Source organism: Tympanuchus pallidicinctus, unplaced genomic scaffold (assembly GCF_026119805.1).
Source record: "Tympanuchus pallidicinctus isolate F22 unplaced genomic scaffold, pur_lepc_1.0 scaffold8, whole genome shotgun sequence".
Lineage (NCBI taxonomy): Eukaryota > Metazoa > Chordata > Aves > Galliformes > Phasianidae > Tympanuchus > Tympanuchus pallidicinctus.
This window is the reverse complement of record NW_026294802.1, coordinates 14,523,639-14,547,884: the sequence shown is the minus strand read 5'-3', so window position 1 is coordinate 14,547,884 and position 24,246 is coordinate 14,523,639. Positions and strand designations below refer to the sequence as shown.

The 24,246-nt window shown below is 41.8% G+C and overlaps 1 protein-coding gene across 2 annotated transcripts in view; it reads left to right on the top strand.

Moving 5' to 3' along the window:
• Positions 1–2,814: 2,814 nt before the first annotated feature.
• The window catches only part of MRTFA (myocardin related transcription factor A), a 47,140-nt gene continuing 25,708 nt past the window's right edge, over positions 2,815–24,246 (top strand). Inside the window, exons 1-2 of one of the 2 annotated variants that reach the window (XM_052669269.1) lie at positions 2,815–3,335; positions 20,662–20,727. In XM_052669269.1, coding sequence (XP_052525229.1) covers positions 3,209–3,335; positions 20,662–20,727 — 193 coding nt within the window. In that variant the 5' untranslated portion in view covers positions 2,815–3,208. The remainder of the gene's footprint in view (positions 3,336–20,661; positions 20,728–24,246) is intronic. The other variant, XM_052669268.1, reaches the window with a different exon arrangement.

The following is a 24,246-nucleotide window of genomic DNA, read 5'->3' as shown; positions in this document are numbered from 1 at the left end:
CTTTTATCTCATTTCCCGTGTGAAAATCAAATGATGTAAGGCTCAATAGATTCCTTGTGGACTGATTGTGAAAGTTGGGCTTGATGCTTTCCAAACCAAAAATCTGTGGCAAATATCTGGGTCCCACTGATGCAGATGATCTTTCAGCCGAGAGCAGTGTTGCCTATTCTGTAAAGCTTGTGCACAACAGTGAATGCTAGATGTGCTTTGAAGTGGTTTGATGACACTTCTCTGGAGCAGCTAAGTGACTGACACTCGTTGAGCACCTTACCTCTGCCCTGAAGCAGACCTTCCCATCCACCCTGCTGATATCCAAAGTAACAGCACACTGCCATTTCAGTTCATGTGATCACTGATCAGATTGTCAGTTCTATTGTTGTTAGATTGGGATCAAACAGAAAAAATGAAACCCATTTAACTTGGTGGTCATTGACACCTGGCAGTAATGTCAGTGTTTTATATAACTCTACTTGTCTATTAGAATCTGTATTATTGCAAGGAGGTGCCTCACAAATGCTTGCTCATGTGTTGAAGATATCCTCCAAACTGGACTCCTCAGTATTTTGTCTTCTTACAGCTTGTAGGGCCATATCCACATCTTTCTGGAGTGGTCCATCCTTTTCTGGTGTAGCTAATTGCTCCTCCTTTCAGAATGCTCAGTAACACCTTAGGCCAAAAGTGATACTGTAGAACGAAATTTTAGAATATGTTGCTCAGTGAAGAAAAGATTTGTTTGACTGCTATTCAGCCAATCAGATGTTTTTCTTTCCAAGCAATTTTCTACGTGGAAAAAAAGAAAGGTAAGTTTGCGTATGTATTTGCAGCTCTGAAAAATACACTGAGAGGAAGAAATCTTCATCGTGATAGAGTTGTCAGTAATAGCAGCAGAGGATTGGTTAGATCATTTTGCACACCAGTAAAATGTTGTATTTCACAGATAGTTGGCTACTTGGTGTCAGTCTTTCCATTCTAAAAGTTTGCTTTGTCAGAACTCGAGCAGCATCTTGGGGCTATTTCAGCAACACCCCGGGGAACTGTGAGTCAGCTGGGCAGGGGAGGAGCTCCCATTTGCCAGGCTTTATCCTCAGTAGTGAGCTGAGTTCAGGGGCCCTGCTTGGCAAAGTAATAGCAATCTTTGACCTCTGTTGCTGCATCTTGTCATTTCCACTGTCCAGATGGTGTATTCCTTGCCAGGAAGAACAGGACTCAGTTTGGCACTGAGTAGATTTGCAGTAATGGCAGCAATTAGGGGACCTGTCTGCACAGAGTGAGACCCTGCGCTGTGTGCAGTCCCATGTTGCTGCTGAAGAGATGTGGGCAGCGTGTTTCTCTCGTCCTTGGTGCTGGCTTTAGTGGTGCTGTGCTCTGTGGGTCAGCAGCTCCTGCAGCTAATGTTTGTGCAGGAGAGGGATCATCTCCTCATATGCAGTAATATGAACTTATTGGCCAAAGTTCAGCGTGAAACTGAATCTTTACGTGACTTTTACAAATCCTAAATTTAAGATGAGAGTGTGTTAATGGTTTGCATTGGTAATTTAAAAATAATGCTATTGTGGAGCTTTTCATTATCACCAAACATATTTTTTTACCCATAGTAACTTTAGAGTTTGGATTCTTTTGAGTGAAGGTCAAACATTTCTAAGTTAGAGGAGGGCTGCTGCAGGAGCTCTGAAGTGTCACTGATGCAGTCTCGAATCACGGTTTAATAAAATGTTAAAATTCATTACCTTAGTTTCTAGTTTGTAACTTAAAGGATGACTTCTCATGCTGCTAACAGCACAGTTGGGGTTTTTATGTTTGGTTGAACACCGCTTTTTGCAGATTGTAGCTTCATTATTAAAGAGATTTTCTTCTCGTGACTGTTACCGCAGCCTCACTCTGTAACATGACTCAGACCATTGGGAGATGAGGAATGTCAGCCCTGTTTTGATGGGGGCCATAATACAAAATGGCAGACTGTTCCTGTAAGGTTTGGAGTATTCACCTTATCTGTACCGTGAAGGCTGTCTTGCTTCAGTCTCATATGTTGACATTAATTACTATTCATGCTTTGCTGAATAGTCTGTAAAGATACTGAAATACCTTTTTCAAGTGTGTGTTTCAATTGAACAACTCTCTTCCCGCCCCCCCCCTCCCCCACCAGCATCTTTATTTATTTTATTTGCTCGGTCTTCATTGCATGAGATTAAGGAACAACAGAACACTGGCTGTCCCACTGCTGTTAGGATGAAGCGTGCTTTTCCCCAGCCACTTCCAGTTCCAGTACCTTGTTGGGTAGAATGTGTATCTGCAGACTGACAGCCGTATGACATACAGTCATTATATGAATTAAATAATCTCCAGGTGAGACAGCTGCATCCAAACAAGCATGGATTGCGCGATTCTGGTGCTTGCAGAAGTGTATTGCCTGGAGGCTGCTGGTTATCTGCATCTGGGTGTTTCTAGTAAGTCAAGAGAAAAGATTGAAGGGAGGAAGAGGCAGGCATTCATGCTTGCAGTGAAGTAACCTGCAGTTGCCCTTAGTCTCAAAGCAAATGCGTGTAAAGTCTGTTTCCACAGTACTCATTTGAGCTTTCTCCACAACCAAAATTCAGTTTATAATAGTTGGAATAGGAAGGAAGAAGAGACGGCGTGGCTGCTGCTGGCAGAGCGGTGATGTGCTCCTGGTTCATGTGTTTGCAGCTGGGAGGTGCAGAGGGCAGTGCTGAATCACATGGCATTGCCTGTCTGGCAGGTGTCTGCGGCGTGAGTAGAAGAACCAACTGTTCACTATTTTGGGTGAATGAGGTTGGCTGTTACTGCCAGTGGCCCCACGGAGAAGTCCACGCATCTGTTGATAAGCACTGCTCTGCATACTGGGCTCCTGAATGCTTACAGCCGCTTGCTGAAGTAGAGGAGTTTCTGCCTGAGCTTTGAGATACTAGGAAGACGAGTTTTACCAAGAGGCTTGCTGATTTTAATCTTTAGATGTTGGCTGTCAGGCTTTGTCTGTGCCTCGCATACCTCTGTGTTCCTATGCAAGCACAGTCTTGGAATCCAGCAGTAAACTAATTTTTTTTTTCCACTCTCCTTCTCGGTACAGTGACAGAAACCTGGTAGCGAGGGTTTGTGTGGTTTGATCTCTTGTGAGGATTAAGCACCCTTTCCATTAGCGGGGACGCCTCCTGTGCTGCAGAATCGGCCTTCAGGTCCAGGGATTTCCTCTAATATGTTGGATAAAGCCAAGACACTCCAGCCTACCTATGTCGGGATTGTGCCGCTTGCAGAGACTGTGGCAAAGCAAGGGAAGAGCTGTTCAAGCACATATCAGGATTCATACCACAGCTTGCGAGAAGGTTAGCAGTATCTGCTTTCTTCATTTTAGGCACTGCATAATTGGTTTGTGTTGTTGTTGTTGTTTTTTCTTTCCATGTAGAATCTGCCTGCTTTTTCTTTTTCTGTCCAGCCTGGGCAGTTGTCCAGATTTTGGGTTTCCCTATGACTCCTGTGACCTGTTGTTCCTGAGGGCGCTTGTAAGCATGACAGGATGAGGTCGGAGCCCTGTGTGCAGTGACATGCAGTGCTGCACCTTGGGACAATTTCATTTGTGTTTGGATCTTTACCTTTCCAAGTTTCAGTTTCTCTCTCTATGCCTGTAGAGCTCTTGTAAACAGTGTTTTAAGGCTATTTTATTAAAGTATGAAGGCTTATCTTGAAGTGGCAACTCAGTCTTGAAGGGGATAGAATATCATGTTTTAAGTTTCCATGTTGCGGTTTGCAGAGTGTGGAAGGAATGGCTTATGTATATCTGAGTAAGATTCAGTATTAGATAATTCTCCTACGAATTCACATGAATTTTATAGGGATTTGACAATTCTGAATGATTCTGTGTCAATTTTCAAGGAGCGTTGTCTATGACAAGAATGAATTTGAAGAAAAGATTGAAAAGATGAGTCCAGACAGTGATCCATTCATAGTGAGCAACATAATAAACAGCAACCAATGGGAACTGGGAAAAGATTACAGGGTAGAATGACAGAACGTAACAACATGCCAGTGACAAATAAACAAGAGTTATATTTGTAAGAAGTAGTGGATTCACTACCGCAAGTGGAATTTTAATAAGGACTTGAAGGATTGAACAAAGGTCTTGAACACAGTGGCCTGAGAAGTAAGGTGATGAGTGATTTTAAGAGTGGGTAATGTGATCTGAGAGGAGAGAAAAATGACTTGCAATGACAATTTGGATCAAAAAGTAAAGAGTGGTCAAAGTTGAGAACAGAAAGTTGGATAGAATAAAGGCGTATTTGTTACAGGGAGATGGCTGGTGAGTAGAAGACCATTTTAGCAGTTGCATTTAGAGGGTTCTTCTCTCACATACAGCTCTTGGACTACTGAGGCTGCCATACAGAACTGTTAAGTTTCTACCCCTACTGTCATTCCCCATACCATGCCCCTTTATCAGATATCAGGAGTAATCATTCTATTAATTTTTAAGATATCACTATTTTTGTTGCTGGTTTTCACTGGAATACTCCTCGTAGAACAAGGGTAGAAACAGAAAAGAAAACAAAAGCCAAATTAAAATTTGGGACTAGTAAATCCTTTAGTATAAATGGTATTCCCAGGTGGCTTCTGTCTGCTCTGGAGACAAAGACCTGCTATACATCAGTCTTCAGAGGGAAAAACAAACCAGACCCAAACCCCCAAACTTGCAGCTGTCTTGTATTTGCAAGGCATTGATTTTCACAGAAGGTGAGCGCTCAGCCTTTGGATGTGCCAGGATACATCTTTCATCCAGTCACTAAATATCACAAGCATTCTACAGTGGGATCAAATGTAGAGTGAGGAAAATGTAATCTTATAGTACTGTAATCAATAGAGGAATGCTTGCTGCCATCTGAAGTTGAAGTGAATTAAGACCATTGAATTCTTGTATTTTGAAAAAGTTGTGTTGTCTCTGCAAAGTTCAACAGTACTAATCAGCCCTCCCTCTATGCCTAACCACATGCCTAAAATTCATGATATTTTAATATGCAATGGAGAAAGCTTTTTGCTACCAGCTACCAAACAGGAAGGATAGGAAAGAGAAATACATGCTGCCAACTTCTTTCATGTCAGGAGAGTACAGAATAACCCTTTAGCTTTTCTGCGGCTCCGTTCAAGTCTCCTGTGATCTCAGGATGCCTTTTGTATTTATGCTGTAGCATTCACTGTATTTTGCAGAGCCAAATCTTAGAGGCAGTGGAGAAGCAGAGGGAATCGTATGTGAGCCCTTACAGAAGCTACGGAAGTCACTGATTACCACTGAACTGAATGAAATTCTAAGGACCGTTGTACCTTATTTTTGGCAAAAAGTGGAACAGCTTAATTTTGTTACCATCAAGGGCAGAAAATTAATTTCCTTCTCTCCTCACATTTTACCACCCACAAATGGATGGGTGTCACTTTGCTTTCACTTCTTAGTAAAGCCAAGCAAAAAAAGAGGTGTCTGCATTGTGCTGACAAGGTTCACTCCTATTTGCTTTGTGAATCTTATGAGAAGTGGCTATCTGGAATAAATTTTATCTTGTTTTATTGTCTTTGGAAAACATGCTATCCAGAATCTGATTTAGTGTTTTCGTTTTTTTTTTTGAAGTGGAACTTGACATAAAGTGATCTGGAACTTCTGATCCTTTCCACACACAAATTCATTTGACGTGGGGAAGTCAAAGGACACGTGCTTGTAGTTTTCAAAGTACATGTTGGAGCAGTTATTTGTAAAATTCCTAGAATCCAAAAATCCATAAACATGTTTTCCATCAAACAGTGCCTTGGAGTGATTTAGTTTTCAAATACCAGAGTTTAGTTTGCGGCTCTTAGGCCTCTTAGCACAACGGGATGGGAGCTGCTGATGAAAGGCAGGAGGAAGGAATTGCAAGCTTTAGAAAATTCCAGAAAGCCTCTCTAAAGCTGATGAGCACTCATGGCTCTGATGTAGAAGTGAACGCTTCCAAAAGTGAATTCCAACGTTTCTACCTCTTTGCAAAGTCTTTTGTTCATTGCTCTCAAGCTTTTCTTTTGGGAAGTCCTCGCATCAAAAAATGCTCAATGCGACTGAGAGCCTGACAGTGAAATTCAGCTGTCTTTTTCCAAGATTTGTGTGTCGGGGCCCCGGCACGAACAAGTTACTGCAGGCCATCTGATCTGTGGTAACTGCGTGCACATTCTTGGTCCGCAGCAAATGTGAGGTAATTTGAGTTAGCTTAGCCTTTGATTAAACTATTAATATCTGTTCAGCACTTTGAAGAGATCAGGAGTCGTGCAAGTGCTTGTTAATATTTAGCTTTCTTCAGGAGCGATCTAGGCCTCATTGTCCTAATTCCCAAGACCTGAAGGTAAGGCTGCTGGGTGGCCCGTGCCTCTTCCAGCAGAGGGCAGAAGAACCTGCCCATAGGGATGGGGAGGCTTCAACTTCAAGGGCATCCCCAGCAAGAGAGTGCATCCCAGGCATCTCGCAGAAATGTGGGCTGGCCTTTTTCTGTCAAGGTTGAGCGATGTTTTCCTCATTCAGGGTGAACCCGAAGATGCTGGGGGAGATGTTAAAGCGATGCCTTCTGCAAATACATGGATAAGGACCACCAGAAACCAGTCACAGAATGTCACTGCAGCAACTCTGAGCCTCCTGCTCCTCTCCGGCCTCATGTATCCCAAAATTCAGAACGGCGTAGGCAAATATGACACAGAAAAGCATAGAAAATATAACAAATATATGGGAGGTTAACTCGTTGGCTTTCCTTTTTGCAAATCCAGAGGTACAGCCAGTGTGTATAGCCTTGTTCTGCAGCCACTCTGCAAATGCATGGCACGGTGAAGGTAAGTTAGTGAGGTATTAAGGTAAAGTGGCTCAAAGTTGGCAGTAAGCAGGCAATTTATTTCTATTAAATCCCCAGTGTACTTCATTTGACTCTGAAGACTAGAGATGTTTCAGGGTATTTGTTAATTTTATGGCATAAGTCATCAAGAGTGGGAAGCTTCAGGAAAGGGTTAACATTGACTGACCAGTGTTTTCATAAGTCAGTCTTTATCAGTGGAAAGCGAGTCATCACTTTATCCCTGAAGCTGAATTCACATATTTTTTTTGGTCCTGCTGCCCTAATGTGTTTTTAGTTTTTTTGGATATGACATGTTCTCCCCTCTTGGAGTTTACTGAACTATTCCTGTCAGTGTAATGATCCCCAGCTGTTGCTTTAGCCCTAGCTATTTTCATGCTGGGAATGGGGGGAGGAGGAGGAGGAGAGGGGCAGAGGCTAACTTGTTTACCTCGCTGTAATCTAATTCATTTTTTCAGAAAAGATCTACTATAATAGTTTTCGTTTGCACAAAATAGTGCTAAAAGGAATGAGTTTCAGTCTCAGACCTGCAGGAGTAAGGAGATGTAAGGACTCAACACATGCAGAAATGAAAAGAATATAAAGTGGGTGCAGTGCAAGGAGTGCAGCTGTCAATAGCATTTATGCAGACAATGCTTTGAACTGGTAATGATACCAAGTAAAATTTGCAGTATTTTCCTGCCCCATCAACTGGATTTTCTTCACAGTTGAGCTAAGAGCTTCATGTTCAACAGCCGTAGTGCTGTGGTACTGATATTCCTAGCAACAAGAAAATATTTTTATAAAGCTTGAAAAAGACACACAGCCTTGTAATTATTGCTTTTTTGATAATTATTTGTTTTTCTGTATTTTTTTAAGAAAAGATCTGTGTTTGTACTTTTAAGCAGCTAATGATTGATGCTTAGACTTCCTGGCAGCTGTTGAAAAGTAGATGCTTTTTTTGAAAACAAAATTGTAATGCTTAAGCTCAGATTGCCTGTTTTGCATCCAGAAACAACTTCTGGAGCTGATATGCTTGTTTAGAGCTCTTGCCAGACAGATGTCACTGCAGCTCTCCTTCCCAGAGAAGATAAGGGCCGGTGACAGTTGCTCATGTCTTTGAGATCCACATCAGGCTGCCCATGTAAATCTAATTGTGGTCCTTTCATCAACTGTGAGATATGTCACTACTCACCTCAGATTTTTCAGCATTCTCTCACTCCTGTAAATCATTGATTAACGACTTAAAGAATATCTAAACCAAAAAATAAGTGCCTGTTTTGATCTTTCATTTCAGTGCCCTGACTCCTATCTACCCAATCTTTTCTCAGCATCAAATTACCGATCTTGTCACCTGCTGCATCAATAAATTTTGATTCAAAATTTAAAGCAACATATTTCTTGGCAAGAACTTCTGCAGCCTATGGTAGAAAACAGAATATGGCCCCTGACATAGCTTAAGTTTATTTAACAAAGAGATACAGTGACTCCAGATGGGCAAATCCTGTTCCTTCTCCTTGCAGGAGGCCTCTCAGTGGATGCATAATCTAATTAATGGCATAATTTAAAGCAGAACTCATGGCTCTTTTTTGCTTTGCTAACTTGGGCTAGTGGAGGTATATGCAATGTTCTGCCTTGTTGCTATGTAAAATTTACTAGCATGGAGTATCTGAAGGAAAGAGCAGACCTGCAGTAGTTGAAGTACATTACAGTACAGTGATTACGAGTCAGAACCACTAAATGTTTTTTGCTGACAAGCGTATTCAGAATTTTTCTCCATGTTCAGTGAGGTGTGTAGAACTGTAAGAAGGCTTATATGATGTAGTAAGTATTCTTCCAAGAAAATCAAGGCTCGAACTTTCTAGTCTGCAATTCTGCCATCGAAAGTTAGACTGAGCCTGATGAAGTTAGTAAGGAATGTGTGAGAAAGTCAATGACAGGAAGGGGACGTTCAGCTTGGGGCATGGATTCCTTCCTAAATTGATGGTGAAAATTGATGACATCCAGGCTTTCTGGACAATCTCGTTTTAATTCAGCTTTTCAAAAGTAAACAGCTGTAAAGAAAATCTTTTGTAAAAAAGGCAACTACTCAAAAGTTTTAACAGATTGTTGATAACTGTTTTTCCTCCATGGTAGATGCAGGCATCATATGTTGCAGCTGTGCCTACAAAGATCTTGTTCTGAGGCCTCCATGCCCAGAGGCAGCTCACAGAGCTGAAGCTCACGGAGTCTGAGGGCCCAGTACTTCCCCCAGCTTCTCTGCCGTGCATCTGATTGATAACCTTCTGCACAGGCACACTTGGCAGGGCACAAACATTTTGCACGGCTGGGCTGTTGTGCAGAACTGAGGGATGGACACCCTTTGGCTGTCTGAGAGAACAGATCTGCTTTCAGCTTTCTCCATGTGAATTTTATTTGTGCTGCTTATTATTTCTGTAGTATTGAATGCATGGAGAATACAGCTGTGGTTATTTGGTAGGAATGGCATGCCGTAGGAGCTATGTTCTTCCATTGCTTATCTCAGCAAATTGCGCAGCAGTGCTGGAAGCCAGACCATATACATGCCCTTCATGTCATTTGGTCATCATTGCAAGCAGCATGTAACCTGTCCCTATTTCAGTTCTGATGTTTTCGTTCTTATTTTGGTGCCCCTGTCAAAATGCTCCATGTGATGCTTTTCTGATGCTCTTTTTCTTCATTTTCACTTTCCAAAGCTTTCTCACTTCTTTCCACATGATACTTATGAATGGATATCCCAAGCCTGCTTGCAGCTTACCTCCTTTTCCATGCTCAGATCTCAAATTGTGCCATTCAGAAGTGACAGATGACATTTTACGAGTAGATACTAAACTAACAGTGCCTTTGTGCCTCACTGAGAGACTCTCCCAGCTGCTAATAATAGTTGTCACATTGACTGTAGGCAGTTCAGTACAAGGATGGTGTCTTCAGGACCAACATGTGACTGTGAATCTAAGTACAGCGGTTTGCAAGTGCAGTCACCACGAAGCTGTCTCTGCTGCCTCTTCACTGCAAGGAGCAACGGAAGGGAAACGTGTCTGCCCTTCACTTGCTTTGTTCTGAACATTAGCAAAAGCTCACCTCTGACAGCGGATCAGGCAGTGTGAGGGTACCTGCTGCTCCTCTGTGGCCTTCAGAAGAACTCTGAGCCAGCAGGAGCTATTGAAACACCCGCAGAATTTGTCCACCAGGCTGAAGTCAAGTGGTCACACAAGCTGCTGTAGTCTGCTGCTTTTGGGTGTTTTTTTCTTTTTTTTTTTTTTTTTTTTTTCTTTTTTAATTTTTATTTTGCTGGTTGACTTTTTGCACAAAATTATATTATTTAGGTACTTACAGCAATGATGGCACTTAAGAAGCACATGAAGTCTATAGCCCCTGATCTGTGTTTAAGGTTGTGGAACTTCTCTTATGCAAAAAAAAAAAAAAAAAAAAAAAAAAAAAAAGCTCAACACCCAAACCAAAGTGTTCTGGAGATCTAAAGTCTAGACATTTGCAAGGAAGGAATATGCAAAGAGAAAGCAAAAAGTAGCAGACAGGTGTGTATGATCACAGTTGAGCTTGAGGGGATTTTATGTGCTTTTTGTGTGTAAAGTGAACTCTGAGAATCAGCTTCCATACCATGCTTCTGTGGAGGAACTGACTTCTGCTGTACAGTGTACAATACACAATGACCATAGCTGAAACTTAGAACTTTTTCACAAGTGCAAACACAATGACAGTAGAATTTCTGTCCCTTGACTGTAAAGAATGCAGCAAGTTGTTGCAGTAAAAAGGTGGGGATCTTTATTCAAACCTCACTTTTATATAATCTAATAGTAATAGGACCAGGGGAAATGGTTTTAAACTAAAAAAGTGAAAATTTAGGTTAGATATTAGAAAAATTTTTTTACTCAGAGAGTGGGAAGACACTGGCTGCCCAGAGAAGCTGTCAATACCCCATCCTTGAAAGCACCCAAGGCCAGGTTGGATATGGACCTGAGCTGCCTGACGTGGACTTGAGCTGCATGATGTGGTGAGTGAGGGCTGGAACTAAATGATCCTTAAGATCCCTTCCAACCTAGGCTGTTCTGTGATTCTATGTCATGGCTGTGGCATATGTTCTTTGAGGAAACAGCAAAGATGTGTTTTTCATAAGGAAGTGCAGTAGTTCCTTGTAGCATCTACCTGAATTTCTAGCTAAAAGAGGATGCTGTGATTTGGACAGTAGCTGGTGGCAGGAATGCTAGGTGGATAGGGAATGCCCTGAGCTTGTATTTTGCGTGCAGTATGTATGCTGGGCAAACCCCAATTTGTTTCATGTCCTGTGAAGTAACTGTCAGCACAGTCAAACAGACTGAAGCTGGGAGAGGGATGCTAAAGCCAGCTAATTTAAAATTATAAAGACCCACTTTCCAAGATCCCTTTTTAATCAGTTAATTAGTTCTTCCAAAGAAATGCTGGTTTTGTGTTTGAATTTGCATACTTCAAAGTTCTTTTTTTCTACCACTTATGAAAAAAAGCATTTGCTTTAATTTGCATTTGGTTTCCACTTCTTCAAATAAGAAAATCTTAGAAATGTAGAATTGATTCCTCACTTTGGTGGAAAACCAAATAATACAGCTCGTATGTCTAAGGATGCCATCTTTTTGTACAGAAATTCTGTGATGTCTTCACCAGGAGGAAGTTTCTGTGAAGGGAGCTGAGAAATTCTATCTGTAGAGGGTGCCCTGAAGTAGAAGGAAGGCTGAATTTCTGGGCCAGTGCAGTCCTTGAGAAGTGTTCGGGGAAGGTTTGGCCTTGATGTGAGAGGCTGGTAGAGCACAGGAGCTCTGTGTGCAGCAGAAATTGAGCTGTAAAGGAAAAATGCGCTGTCGCGTCTCTTGTTGCGGGAAGAGGCATGGAAAGCTTTTCCTCATTAAATCTAATATGATAAACGTGCGTAATCAATCGTGCGTTTTATGACTTGGCATTCTCTCAAGAATTGATTTTTCTTCTGCTTAATAGGAATGCACAAACATGTGTTGTCCCTTGAACGAGGGATTTAAAATAGTCTGAAAAATCGCTGAGATTCTGTTGTTTCTAAACATTCTTTTACCTGTCTCCTGTATAATTTTTAGACAAAACAAAACAAAAGAAACTCTGATGTCTTGGCTTTAAGGGAAATAAGATTGTTGGAGCTCTTACTTCTTATAGGCAGAGATGCCTCTGTTTGTACAAGAATGAAATGAAAAGAGCACAAGTGTGTTTTCCTAATGCAGCTTGCCTTTTGTTCTGTCTCTTTAGGAGACAGCTGTAGATCTGACTGCCAGGATATGTCTGTCCATTCCTTCTTTTTCCTTCATTCGTCCTCATCTGCCACGTCACGTTAAGTTATCTCGGAGAATTTCTTTCTGGGGTCTTTTTTGCAAGGTGGCTAAGGGCAATGTTGGTTCTTTCTTGTTTGTTGTTTCATGGAAACATATAAATCAGTATGGACTTGTGATTTGACTTCATGTGGCAAGTTGGGAAATTCTCTATGAAGTCAAAATTTTCCCTCAGGGCTTCCCTTCCAGCTATAGATAGCAACAATGGATATACAGATGGCATCAACAAGCACTCATCACAGATAACAGGAGGCAGTTACGTACTTACTGTCTCATGATACTGATGTGTCAATTTTAGTAGACCTTTCCATCTAGGTATTTTGTTACAGGTCATCTGTTGGATCATGCATGGTAGCCAGATTCCATAGATAGGGATATGTGCCTGGCTATTCACATCCTTGGTTTTCACCTAACCAGTATTTCTGGGACTAAATAATTCTATAGGAATTGATACATTGCACAGAAGGAAGACCCACTTTTCCTGTTGATGAGCTTGTTGCACACTTTTACATGTTGCATATTTCACTAAAAATGCCAGCTTCATTTGTCAAAGGCCTATTTTAACAGTTTCAGTGAGTGCTGAAATGGGCTATTAGGTGTGGGCTGTTAGAGTGGGCTTCTCTGTGTTAGATGGAAAGACTAATGTACTAACGTATCTCATATGTACAATAATATGAAATATATCTATCTGACTCAAAATGCTAGTAAGAAAACAAAGCTTACGTTGCATTAAAAAGCAATGAGCAAAATTTCATTAACCACCTCAAGATTGTATGGAATTGCAGGAATTTAAACAAACTAGGAAGGAAGAAGGTAAAGGCAATTGCTGTAAAATCCACAACAACTGCTGGTGTTTCCTTTAAACTAACATAACAAGAAATGTGCAGAATTTGGTGTAACTTTTGGATTGCAGTAGTAATAAAGATGTGCATCTATTCAGTGTACATATGTGAGCAGTACCTGTGTAGTAAACGTGTCTGTGAAATTGAAGACTGAGTTTGTAAACTCCTGAGCCTATGGACCTGTTCTTCCTTCCACACCTGCACATTGCACCACTGTAGAACTGCAGTGCTGACTCAAGCCTTTGAGAAGCACCAAACAGGATTTGGTCCTTCCTTGAGGTTAGATCATGTTATGTCATTACACTTCTACCATGCTACTGCTTTTGTCTGTTTGGTAATGTTACCTGGTCACAAAACTAGAATTGCTGTGAATGATGGCTTTGTCTTTGAAATCCATCTTAAAATTTAGATTACTTTGATTTTGGCATTGTGTTGAATTTGATATTAAAGCCTCAAAAATGACCTGGTAAGGTGGTTCTTCTGTGCTCAGTGGTGTGTGCAAGCTACCCTGTGGTAGTGTGTGAGGATGGAGAAGATCCTTTTGCTTTTGGTTGTGTATTTGCTTCTCATTCCATATTCTTTCGGGACCAATTTCTTCGGTAGGTTGGGATCTTTGATTCTGCTACATGAGTGATATCAAAGAATCCATATTTGTGTAAGTGCACTAAAAGAGTTAATGCCTCGTGACATGGACTCATTAAATGATAACACATGCAAGTATGTCCTCATACTTTAAAAACATTTTGAAAGATGATTCCTATTTCATACTTCTCTTCCAACAGCATCTTCCCAACAAAAAGCTTTTGCCTTGTCACTGAATTTTGTTTCTGGCATCCGGAGCCAGGCCTTTGGGCCACTGCTATGCAGCATCTCATCTGTCAGCAGGCCTCTGGGGACTGCATGTCTTGGTCGTGATCGTATACAATCCAATAACATTTTGAGCTGTAAAATTCTACAGAAACTTTGAAGAGAATGATTTTATCAAGAAACCAGCTCTTCTTGTCCTGAGAGTGAAAGGTTTATTTTCTCTCTTCCTTCTCTTTGTGTTCTTAAACGTCCAGCTGAGATGCCCAGACTCATGCCTTTTCTATACTTATCAGCTGCTTTTAAAAAGCTTTTTGAAGTGCTGAATGGAAAAAAATCTAGCACTGCATGACCCACAGCAGTAATCCCTGGATTACTGCTTGCCCACCTACTGTGAAATATTCTGATGGTTGTAGCTTTGGAGGTGGAGGGATCTGTTCTGTTTTTTTGAGAATTGTATTCCTGTTCCCATATGTACAATGAGTTGTGCTCTCAAGAGAATAAGAAAAGGTGGTTGTGAGAAAGGTTTGAAGTCCTTTGTACTTGAAGTGCTATTGAAATGACATTGAAGTTCAACCTCCTGGTTGGCCTTGTGTCAGTGTTCATCTGTCCTTGGGCAAGCTGGGTAAGGAGGTTGTCAGCACTCATATATATATCACCCAAATTGTATGAGACACCTGCCCACCTAAGCATATTGCAGCTGGATGTGCTGATTGTTGCAGTGCTGCTAAGAAATTGTTTGTTCACAGGACCTGCAGCAAGGATCCACTCTGATGCTGGTTTTGTTTCCTGTTCAGGAGGTGTGGCCCAGACCTCCTCCTTGGCTGCAGCGAGGTGGACCTCAATCCTGCCTCGCATGAACAGGCGAGCGCAGCATGAATAGAAGTCAGTGAAGTATGCCTCTAGTGCAAAAGTCCTTGCAGCAGTTTGAGAGACTAAACCAATTCTCCATCTCGTCCTCCCAAACCAAATTTTTGCCATAGTATGGTTGCTATAGGAAGAGATGAGGAAACTGCCTGCATTTTAATAGCAGCTGTTGTTGCTGCAGCGGAGAAAAGAGGTAGTGAAATGTGAGATAATCTCACGTAGTAAAGAAATAAACTTCTGCTTAACAGTCCCTTTGCTCAGGCTCACTCCAAGCTGTTCTTGTAAATGCATCCAAATGAATCTAATCACAGGGATGCTGCTTGCAGCACCAGTGGCTGCTTGCAGACTGAGGATCAGCTGTGCACTCTGCTGCTTCTCCTTCACCTCGCAGAGGGACACAGATTTTTGGCAGCCCCTTGCCTGGGTAGCAAACTGCCATATAATCCCTGCAGTTTGGGTGTCATTTACAGTCTGCTTCACTTAAATGCTTCTCTGCTAACTGCACAGTCTGCTTAAATGCAAAGCCAGCGTGTGTTTCCCATCAGCAGTTAGTGGATTAAAACGCTGTTAGCCTGAGAAAATTGCCCTTAAAATGGGCCCCAAAGTTGGCTTTTCTTTGTTGGCACCCAGCTTTCTAGCAAATTCCGTGTCATAGGCTGCTGTAGTCAACTGCACAAAAGGCAGCTCTGAAAAAATTATCAGCCTGAGCAATATGAGAATTATTTTCAAAATTCATTTTGACCACTGTGTACTCACTCATGGGTCACAGACTCATAGAGCTGTCATTTTTTGTAGCTTCTTGTTGACACCTCAGAATAGCACCCTTTGCTGCCTCAGTCCAGAACGGTTTTGCTATTGAAGGTGGCTACATGCTCTTCTTGCTGGTGTCTGACCTGGGATGTAATCTGGCTTCCCCTTGAAGGGCCGATGCAAGTCAGCCTTTCAGTTGTAAGCAGGAGGAGCCAAAATAGCGCTGAGACCATTTGTGGTGCCGGGGGAAAGCTTTCTCCATACATCTCCTAGTGATTGAAATTGTCATAAACCAAAGATACAATGTCCACTGAAACCAGGGGTTGATGTACTGCATATTCCACAGCTGCTGGTCAGATGTGACTGTTTAATGTAGCAGAAGCTAGGAAAAAATTCTTGATGTAATTAGAATGGCTGCTGGTGGTTGAGGGATGGCTGGAATGGGGCTTTGCCTCTCAAATGCTATCATATTGAAGTTAGTGTTACACAAATAGCTGCAGTGGTTTTCCTCACTAGCTATCCCATGCTGTCAAACCTTTCTTGTACTTCTGTATATCGTAGTTGAGCTGGTTGCATTCCAGCTGTTCGGTGTGACAGCTTGTGTTCCTGCTGTCCTGGGAGTGGGGAGCGTGCTGCAACTCTGGGCTCTCACATGGGTGTGCAGAGGTGCTGAGCGCTTACATGTAAAGCACCGTGGCCCGTAATGAGCCTTGAAGTGCATGGTTTGCTTTTCACTGCTTTAACTTAATGCCTTGCACTTTGCTCAGTTATGGTAATGAGGCTGGGCTAATTTCACTTGCTCTTTGCTAGTTTCTCTTTCCAATTCCAATCGCGTGACTTATCGATTGGGTTGCAAAGAGGAATTTTTATATAGGGCAAACTGCAATCACTGACTTTGAAAATCGATCAGCGGTCTCCACCAGCAACCAGGCAACCAGCCAGCACATGGCTCTGGTCTCTGCTCACTCCGTTGCTGCACTGGGCTGCATACTCTGCCTCCCCTCCCTTTGCTTAGGCCACCTTCAGGGTCTGTGGGGTTTCCTTAGGAGAAAAGGTTGGCAGAAATGGGTATACTGCCTCTTGGGCCTCACAGCAGGCTCAGAGCCGCACACCTCTCATTGCTGGTTACAAGCAACAGGAAATACAGAATATTTTTTTAATTTGTTGTTGTAAATCTGTCATGGTTTGTGACATAGGCTTGAAGTATTTTTTTCTCCTAAGGAGTTGAGATGCAGAGACTGTGGCCTAGTTTCAGCAGCCCTGTGCACGCTGTTACACATGCAGTGTGCTTTAGAAGTTGAGGAGCTTTCAGGTAGGTACACCTAGGGGCAGACACGCTGTTGCAGATTTAGATGGCAAGCTGCGAAAAACAACTTTACTCATCATAAATATTTGTTCTTACCACTGCTTACTGCTGAGGCACCCTGGTACTATGGTCAGTGTGGGTGCAGTCTCTGTTGCCACCGGCCATTAGCAGACAGTGCCCATGAGTTCAGTGTTCTGCAGTTCTATGTTAAGATGAACAGAAAGTGGTCACAGCTTGCTCTATTTCTTTAAAAGCTTTACTAAGTAGGTAGTGTTGTCTGTTGCTACACACTCACAGAAGTGCTGCTTTTCCCTGCTTCTAAATGGCTGCCAACAACTCACTGTACCATCTTCCAGATGCTCTGGAAGCATAGTCATAGAATCATTTGAGTTGCAAGGGACCCCTAAAGGTCATCTAGTCCCAACTTCCCCTGCAGTGAACAGGGGTGTGTCTTAGTCATTCTCAAAGGAGTCCATTAGAGACCTAGAAGCCTTGTCCAAATTTAAGTGTATTTCAAAACTTATGAAATAGATCAGACATTCTCATTTTCTGGTGGGAGGATCAGGCAAGGATGCAAAGCTTAGAAAATGTTACACAGACATGAGTTTTATGAGAGACGTGAGTTATTTTCCAGCCAGCAGATATATGCTCTTTCCTGACTTGGAAACTAATATAAAGTTTTAACTGCGGGTTTAAAGGAAACAGGAGATGGTTGGTTTGTGATTGAAAGACTTGCACTCGGTCTGTCTTTGAGTAACTTTGTATTTCTCTGGTCATTCTAGACCCTTGGCTGAGCTCCACATGGAACAGCCTTGGATTGGTTCTTGGGACATCTGTTAATCTATATATAGGGTTCACACACTTGCACACGTAAACAGGTGATCTCCTAAATATACAAAATGGTGTTTGGAACTCTGAGTACTTATTTAAACCAAATGAATTCAGAAGTGAGCTGAATTAATCCTTTTTTTTTTTTGCCCTCCTCCCAGAATAAACTGTATTGGGAAAAAAAGTGCTGATTGTAAGTTCTGCTTAATATGCATATACATTTATTAATCCCAGGCATTGCCTAATAGCTATTAAAAATATCCAGAAAATGACCTTTTTCCTACTCTTTGGTTTGGTCCTCTTGACAATTGCTACTTCTTGCTGTGAGGGGATGTGGTGTTTAAAAATAATAGGTGCATAAAATGAGTAGAGAAAAAGGGTAGCAGATGGTAACTGATATAGAACTAATTTATATTTGGAAAATTCATAAGGGAAGCTGAATTCAGGAAGGGATTTTTCAGCTGTTTGTGAAGTTCGTGTTCTGTCTGACTGACAATGATTTCTAATAAGTCTGGTAGTAGTAGGGAGGTTTCAGAGGAGTGAAAGAGAAGTAGAACCTTGCACTGCTAGTGAAAAAGTGAGAATGAGTAACCAGAGGGTGATCTAATATCAGTTCCAGGGGGAAAAAGCTATGGAAAATTTGATAATTAAATAAGAGCAGCGATATAATCCTATTATGCAGCTTTTCCATTTTAGGAGAGCAGGTCTGCTCAAGCACAATTTTGTTGTTTTGATACTGGAAATTTGGTTTCCAGGGCTGTTGCCTGGGTGTAACAGACTTGTGTAAGTTCTCTAACATAGTGCAGTATGTTTTAGTTTCTAAAAGTGTCTTTGAATATAATGATGTCGTGCTTAAGTGGTTTAAGAGCTGCCTGTAATCAAAGGAGGTAGAGTTTCTAGTTGGGATCAGCTCATCATGGCCTGGAAACAAGCGCTGCTAAAGGTGTGGAAGGAACAAAGATTAGTGAAGTCATAAATGATCTTAGTGATGGTTTAAAAAAAAAAATATATATAGGCAAATGGGGACAGTTGGGTGAAATGTGCATAACTACAGGTGTGTACACCAAGGAGCAGAAAATTCTGTCTGCATCTGAGTGGGAGAACTCATCTCTGAATGTCCTAGTGCTGGGGAAAAGGTGAGTCAGCTGGGGAGGTAAGTGGAGGAGATAGCTGGCACAGTGAGGAAGGCAGGGGGTCCCACCAAATAAATAGCCAAGTGGCAAAACCAGCTGACAGATACACTGCTAGATGTGTAAGTGGGAAGAAATGAGTAATGTTGAGCTTATCTGAACTTAAAGCTAGGGTGGTGGATGCTATAAGTCAGTGCTTAGCTGGTGTACATTTGGTAAGATGTGCTAGTTTAGGCTACAGAAATGAGCCCCCCGAATGGCTTAGGAGTGGAAAAAATGTCGCATAATGAGAGTTACCTGGCAGGGCTGAGACTGCTCGCAGGAGGATGAGGTCTCGCCTCCTCTTTGTATTAATGCTAGCAACAACCCAGCCATGCAGGAGCACTCCTCAACCCCCTGAGAAATCCTTTGGCTTAAATAAGAGAAGAGAGGTAGCTGGGTTGAACACTGTACGCGGAAGTGCTTTCAGATGTAGGAATTATATTCACATTGTTGTAAACAAAAAAAAAAAGAAAAACAAAAAAGAATGTCGAGAGCCATTGGGAGCTGGAGCTAGGCAAGTTCGGCCTAGCTGAGGTGAGGATGATTAGCTGCTGTGCAAGCAACCACGGAAGTCATGGTATGTGACATGGGGTTTTCATCTTTCGCCAACTTCACATGAAGACCAGATGCCCTATTGGAAGGTGTAGCTCAGTTTAATGCAAAGGGCAGATGGAAGGTTTAAGGAAACAGGTAAAATGGGCTGATGTATGCAAGTAGGTGAAGTGCCATCTTCTGCTTAAGGTTTTTGATCTCTGCTTTAGGGTGTGTACAGTATAAATTTGGGTGTAGTGTAGGAAATGAATGTACTGGACCAAAAGAATACTTAAGAAAGGAAGTGTAAGGGTTGTAATAAGATTGTAGAACAGTTTTGTTCTCTGGTAGTTCTGCTGCATCTGTGTGGACTTCTCTTGAGTGGACTATACAACGTGAACTTGACAGAGAAATTGAAGTTTAAACAAGGAAGATGTCATGCTATTCATACTGTTTTATCTTGAGTGTGTTTAGGAGCTTGGGCTTGACTGCAGATGAGATTCAGTGTCTGTTCTCTCAGGTTGTCCTAAATCTGTGCGTGTGTGCGTGTATGTTTCTTTGCTTTTGCAAGATACCTTTTGTATGGAAGTTGCCCTTGAACATTTGTAAGGACAACTTCTACAATTTTGCTTTGATTATATAGTTTGAATGGAAACTGCTGTTAAAATCTAGCTGCTGAAATTATGAGTGAACTGGTCATTTGCATTTGAAAAAAAAAATAGATAATTGCATCGTACACAGGTAACGCATATATTCTGTTGCACTCCAGTAAGTAGAGGACATTCTAGTGAAGAGAGATTCCTTCTCCTGTGGGATAAGGACTCTTGTAGAGATAGCCATGATATTTCATTTTCATGAGATGTTTGTGAAGGTGAAAGAATTTCTCAGTTGAGGAAGGAAATTGGTCCTGTAATTTAGAGAACCTAATGACCCATAATTTTCTCAGATCAATTTAATCTGCACAAAGTAATTTGGGTTTTGAGGAGTCATTAGCAGTTGGAGTGTCACTCTGGTTTTATTGGAGTACTGTCAGACAGCGTTCTTCTGTTTGTTTTTTAATATTAATGGTTTGTAAGACCTTGATGCTCTAGAAAGAATTGAGAAACAGCCCTGGCTGTGCACATTTTTATCACCCTGCCAAGACCCTTTGCAACTTCCTCCCCTCGTTACCCACAGCAGAACACGGAAACCTCGATGCTTGCAGCCACTTCTGCAATTGCAGCGGTGCAGGGCAGTGCGGCGGGAGGGGATCTGCTTGTTCTGCTGCTCGCTGAACGTCCAAAGAAGAAAACAATGCATTTTAAAATGTGTGCTCAGTTGCTTCTCACACTGATGGTTTTCCTTCTCTTCCCTGTCTCTGCTGTTGTGCAGTGCTGCAGTTGAAGCTCCAGCAGCGACGCACACGGGAGGAGCTGGTGAGCCAAGGGATCATGCCGCGTAAGTATCACTTCAACTCTTTCTCTTGATGTTTTTGTGCTTGTTTTTGAGCTGAGACTGGTTTCATGTACGATTTGAAAGATCTAATTGTCCGTTTCTGAGTGAACAACATCATATACAGGAGCCCCACCCAGTTCCACCGAACTTTGTCCTTGGTTGATACTCTAGATATGGGGCCTCCTTTGATACCAAGGAGCAGAGTAAATGGCTTCAAGTGTAACCATACCCCAAAAGAACATTTGTGTTTGATTGTAGCGGAGACAAGTCTCCTGGAGACCATGCTGTTAGAAGTGTCATATATTCTTGACGCATGCTGGTAATCGCTCTTCTAACAGGCTTCCTGCCTTTGCAGTTTCTGTTCTTGTTTGTCAGCTCCTCAGACCTCGGAGGCAGCTTCAGCTTTGTATGTTCATATCCCATAAACTTGGTCCAAACTGGCAGTGCGTACAAGATGTTAACGCAGGAGGAGACATGTTTTATGTTTGTAGCTAGAAAACAAGGCCAGCAAGGGACCTACGGGCATCAGCTAGTTGCTTTCCTGCAAGGGAAGGCAAAAACTGCAGAGCCAGAGAACTTCAGTATACTTGCCTGGGTGGATGCATTGGATGTCCCTGTCAGGAGGAGAAACAAACACTTTTGTTTTGCTCCCTGCCCTGTCCCACGTGCATCGGTGCCTCTGAACTAAATGGTATGTAGGTAACAACCTGAAGCAAGACCAAAGAACAAGTGTTTAGAGTTCTGCTCAGTTTCACTTCACAGCTTTAGTAAAAGGCAGTGGCTCAGGTAAATGTTTTCTTCTTTCAGAAGTTTACCCCCTTCCCCATTTCACACACCATGAGGACAATATACTAAAGAATTTCTTCTTACTTCTATTTCTGGGGAGCATGTTGTAATACGACACAGCGGCGTGACTCAGACTTTGGTAAAGCCATAAGGTTAGGCTGTCAGCTCTCTCTCTGAATGAAGACAACCTGTCAGCACCACTCTGTCAGCTGAAGCAGCTCACTGGGAGGTAGTGACATGCTCAAGATGTTTCTCAGCTCCCTGTTTAAAATTCTGTTACCAAATTAAATAGGAAAGATTGTCCTGTCTGGATACAGTTCATCACGCCTATCTTCTTATTTTTGCCTGGATAGTTCATACATGTGCTTCTACGGAATGCACTTGGTTTTGGAAGAAAAACTCATGTCCTGATGTTTGTTAACAAATGTGTGATTTGTTAATGCTTCACAGAAGAAAATACTCCTAAATGTTCTTGACTTCTTTGTGGTCTTCTGCTTTAGGTGGATTGTAGGCAAATACATATTTTGTTCAGTACTGGCTTTCTTCAAGGTGTTGCTGACCAAACTTGTGATTCCTGAGAGGGGTCTATTTTACAGGCCCTTTGAGAATGAGGCTCTTTCAAGTAGTTCAAGTAAGGCACCCAGAGTAATTAGTCAGTCTTAAATTTGCTTAAAATACAGCCTAAATAACAAGTCTTTGCAGACTTGTACCCTTCATCGCTTCATTCATGTCTTGTACGTGTGAATTTTATGACAGACCAAAGAAGAATGCCCAGTGAAGTATTATTGTGAAAATATTGGCACCACATAAAAAGGCTCTTTCTGCAGTTAAGAGCGGATCTGTTCTAAATATGATTTGAAAGTGTTTCCCTCCAAGCCATGCTGTCATTTACCCATACCTGCCAACTGGGAATAACCACATGGGAAATGTTTAAAACATTCTTCGTCTAGGCCATTTTAATGAGAAGATCGATGTGAGATAAATTGTGATCCTTAAAGCAAAGTCCAGTTTAAATCTGGAAAGTACAAGAGATGACTAAGGACCATGTTCCTGCTGAGGGCATCTCAGATTTACAACAGCTTTGCTCCTACTTTCAGCAGTTCAGAACCCTCTTTACTTACCACTGGCAATGTGCAGGTATCCAGAGTTCTATCATATCCTTACCCTGCACACTCTGTCTGTCAAAGCATTTAGAAACTTAACTGTGTTCCCATCATCTGCTACAAAGCATGGCTGTACTAAACCCTGACCCTCTCTCGAGTTCATTACTCAGGAAACCAGCCGTGTGCAGCCCTCTCTCATGGTTTAACAAAATTAAAACATGGAATCAAGAGGATGGTGTGGTGCTGAATGAAATGAGCCGGCACGGAACGCTCCCTCCACAGGAAATGCTGGTTGGCTTCTAGCTTCTTGTTTCCATTTGAAGAGCCTTTACACTCTCAAAAGAGTTGTGGCAGTTGTGATTGTATCTCCATTAGCCTTACAGCTTTGGTTGGAAAGGGGCTTTTGAAGTCAAATTCCTGATTGAACCTTCCTGCTGTACCTCACTTTGCACCACAGAAAGGTCCCAGAGTTTGAGAGTTGTGTTACATTGGGATGAATCTGAATCGAAGATATTCTGCCTGTGCCTAGCATTCATTCAGTCCATTGGAACAGACTAGAGCTCGTCTGGCACAACACCTACTGTTTCACTGTCACAGACAGATAGAGATGTCAGCTGATAACATCAACTGTTTTTCTTGGCAAAGTTGTAGGTTTTTTTATGCTATCCTAGGTGTTCATTAAGATTTAGCATTTAATTAAATTCAATTCCTGGATCCTGCCACCAAGCAGACCTGCAAAAATCTATGAAACAAATACGGTACCTGATACTTCTGGTTCTCCTGAATGAAGTACAAATCTTGCATGGTATTCAGCTAGTGAGTTGTAAGCAAGGATTTGTATTTTCAGGCTTCCTTCCACACAGGGCTGTTGGCCACTAAGTGGAGAACACATTTTGTGATGCTCACAGTAAAGAGCCAGGGAGAGTCACACCGCTCCTGCTTTGCTTGTTCAGAACAAAGCTGGGAGTTGCTTACTTTCCCCCATGTGGAATTCTGTTTATATAATAGAAAGGCAAATGTATCAACATTTTTTTTTTTACCAAGTACACTTAATCTCGCTTGAGTAGCCTTTCCAGCCCACCAACCACACAGCAGGGTTATGCTTCACTAAAGAATTAGTGTAATGTAGTTAGAACTAAAACATTTATAAGCAGTGACAGAGGATTCAAAATAATCGAGTTTAATGCTTCATTAATTCCTGTTACTCTTCTGTGATCACTTTACATAATCTTTTACTAGCAGTGGGACTCATTAGTTGAAGATTAAAATTGAATATTGCCCAGAGGAAAGAATTGATAACTAAGTCTTCATCTGCATCAACTAAACAAAAACTGCTGGTTGTGCTCAGCTCTGCACTCTGCTGTGTTGCAGAACAGTCAGATGCTGTCCGTTTTTACAGTGTTGAATTTAAAGTTTACGGCTATCGTAAGTATTTTTTGTGAAAATCAAATCTTCAGTTTTTTGCTCTCACAAAGAATGTTTAACGCAGCACCTAAGATACATCTGAGTAGGAAGACATGTGGGAAGAGTCTTCAACTAAAACAGCAAAACAATTGAAGAGGAAAGGCATTTGGCCAGTGTAGCAATACTCTGCTTTGCAAAACATGTTGTGCTTTTTCTGTTTGTTTTCTCT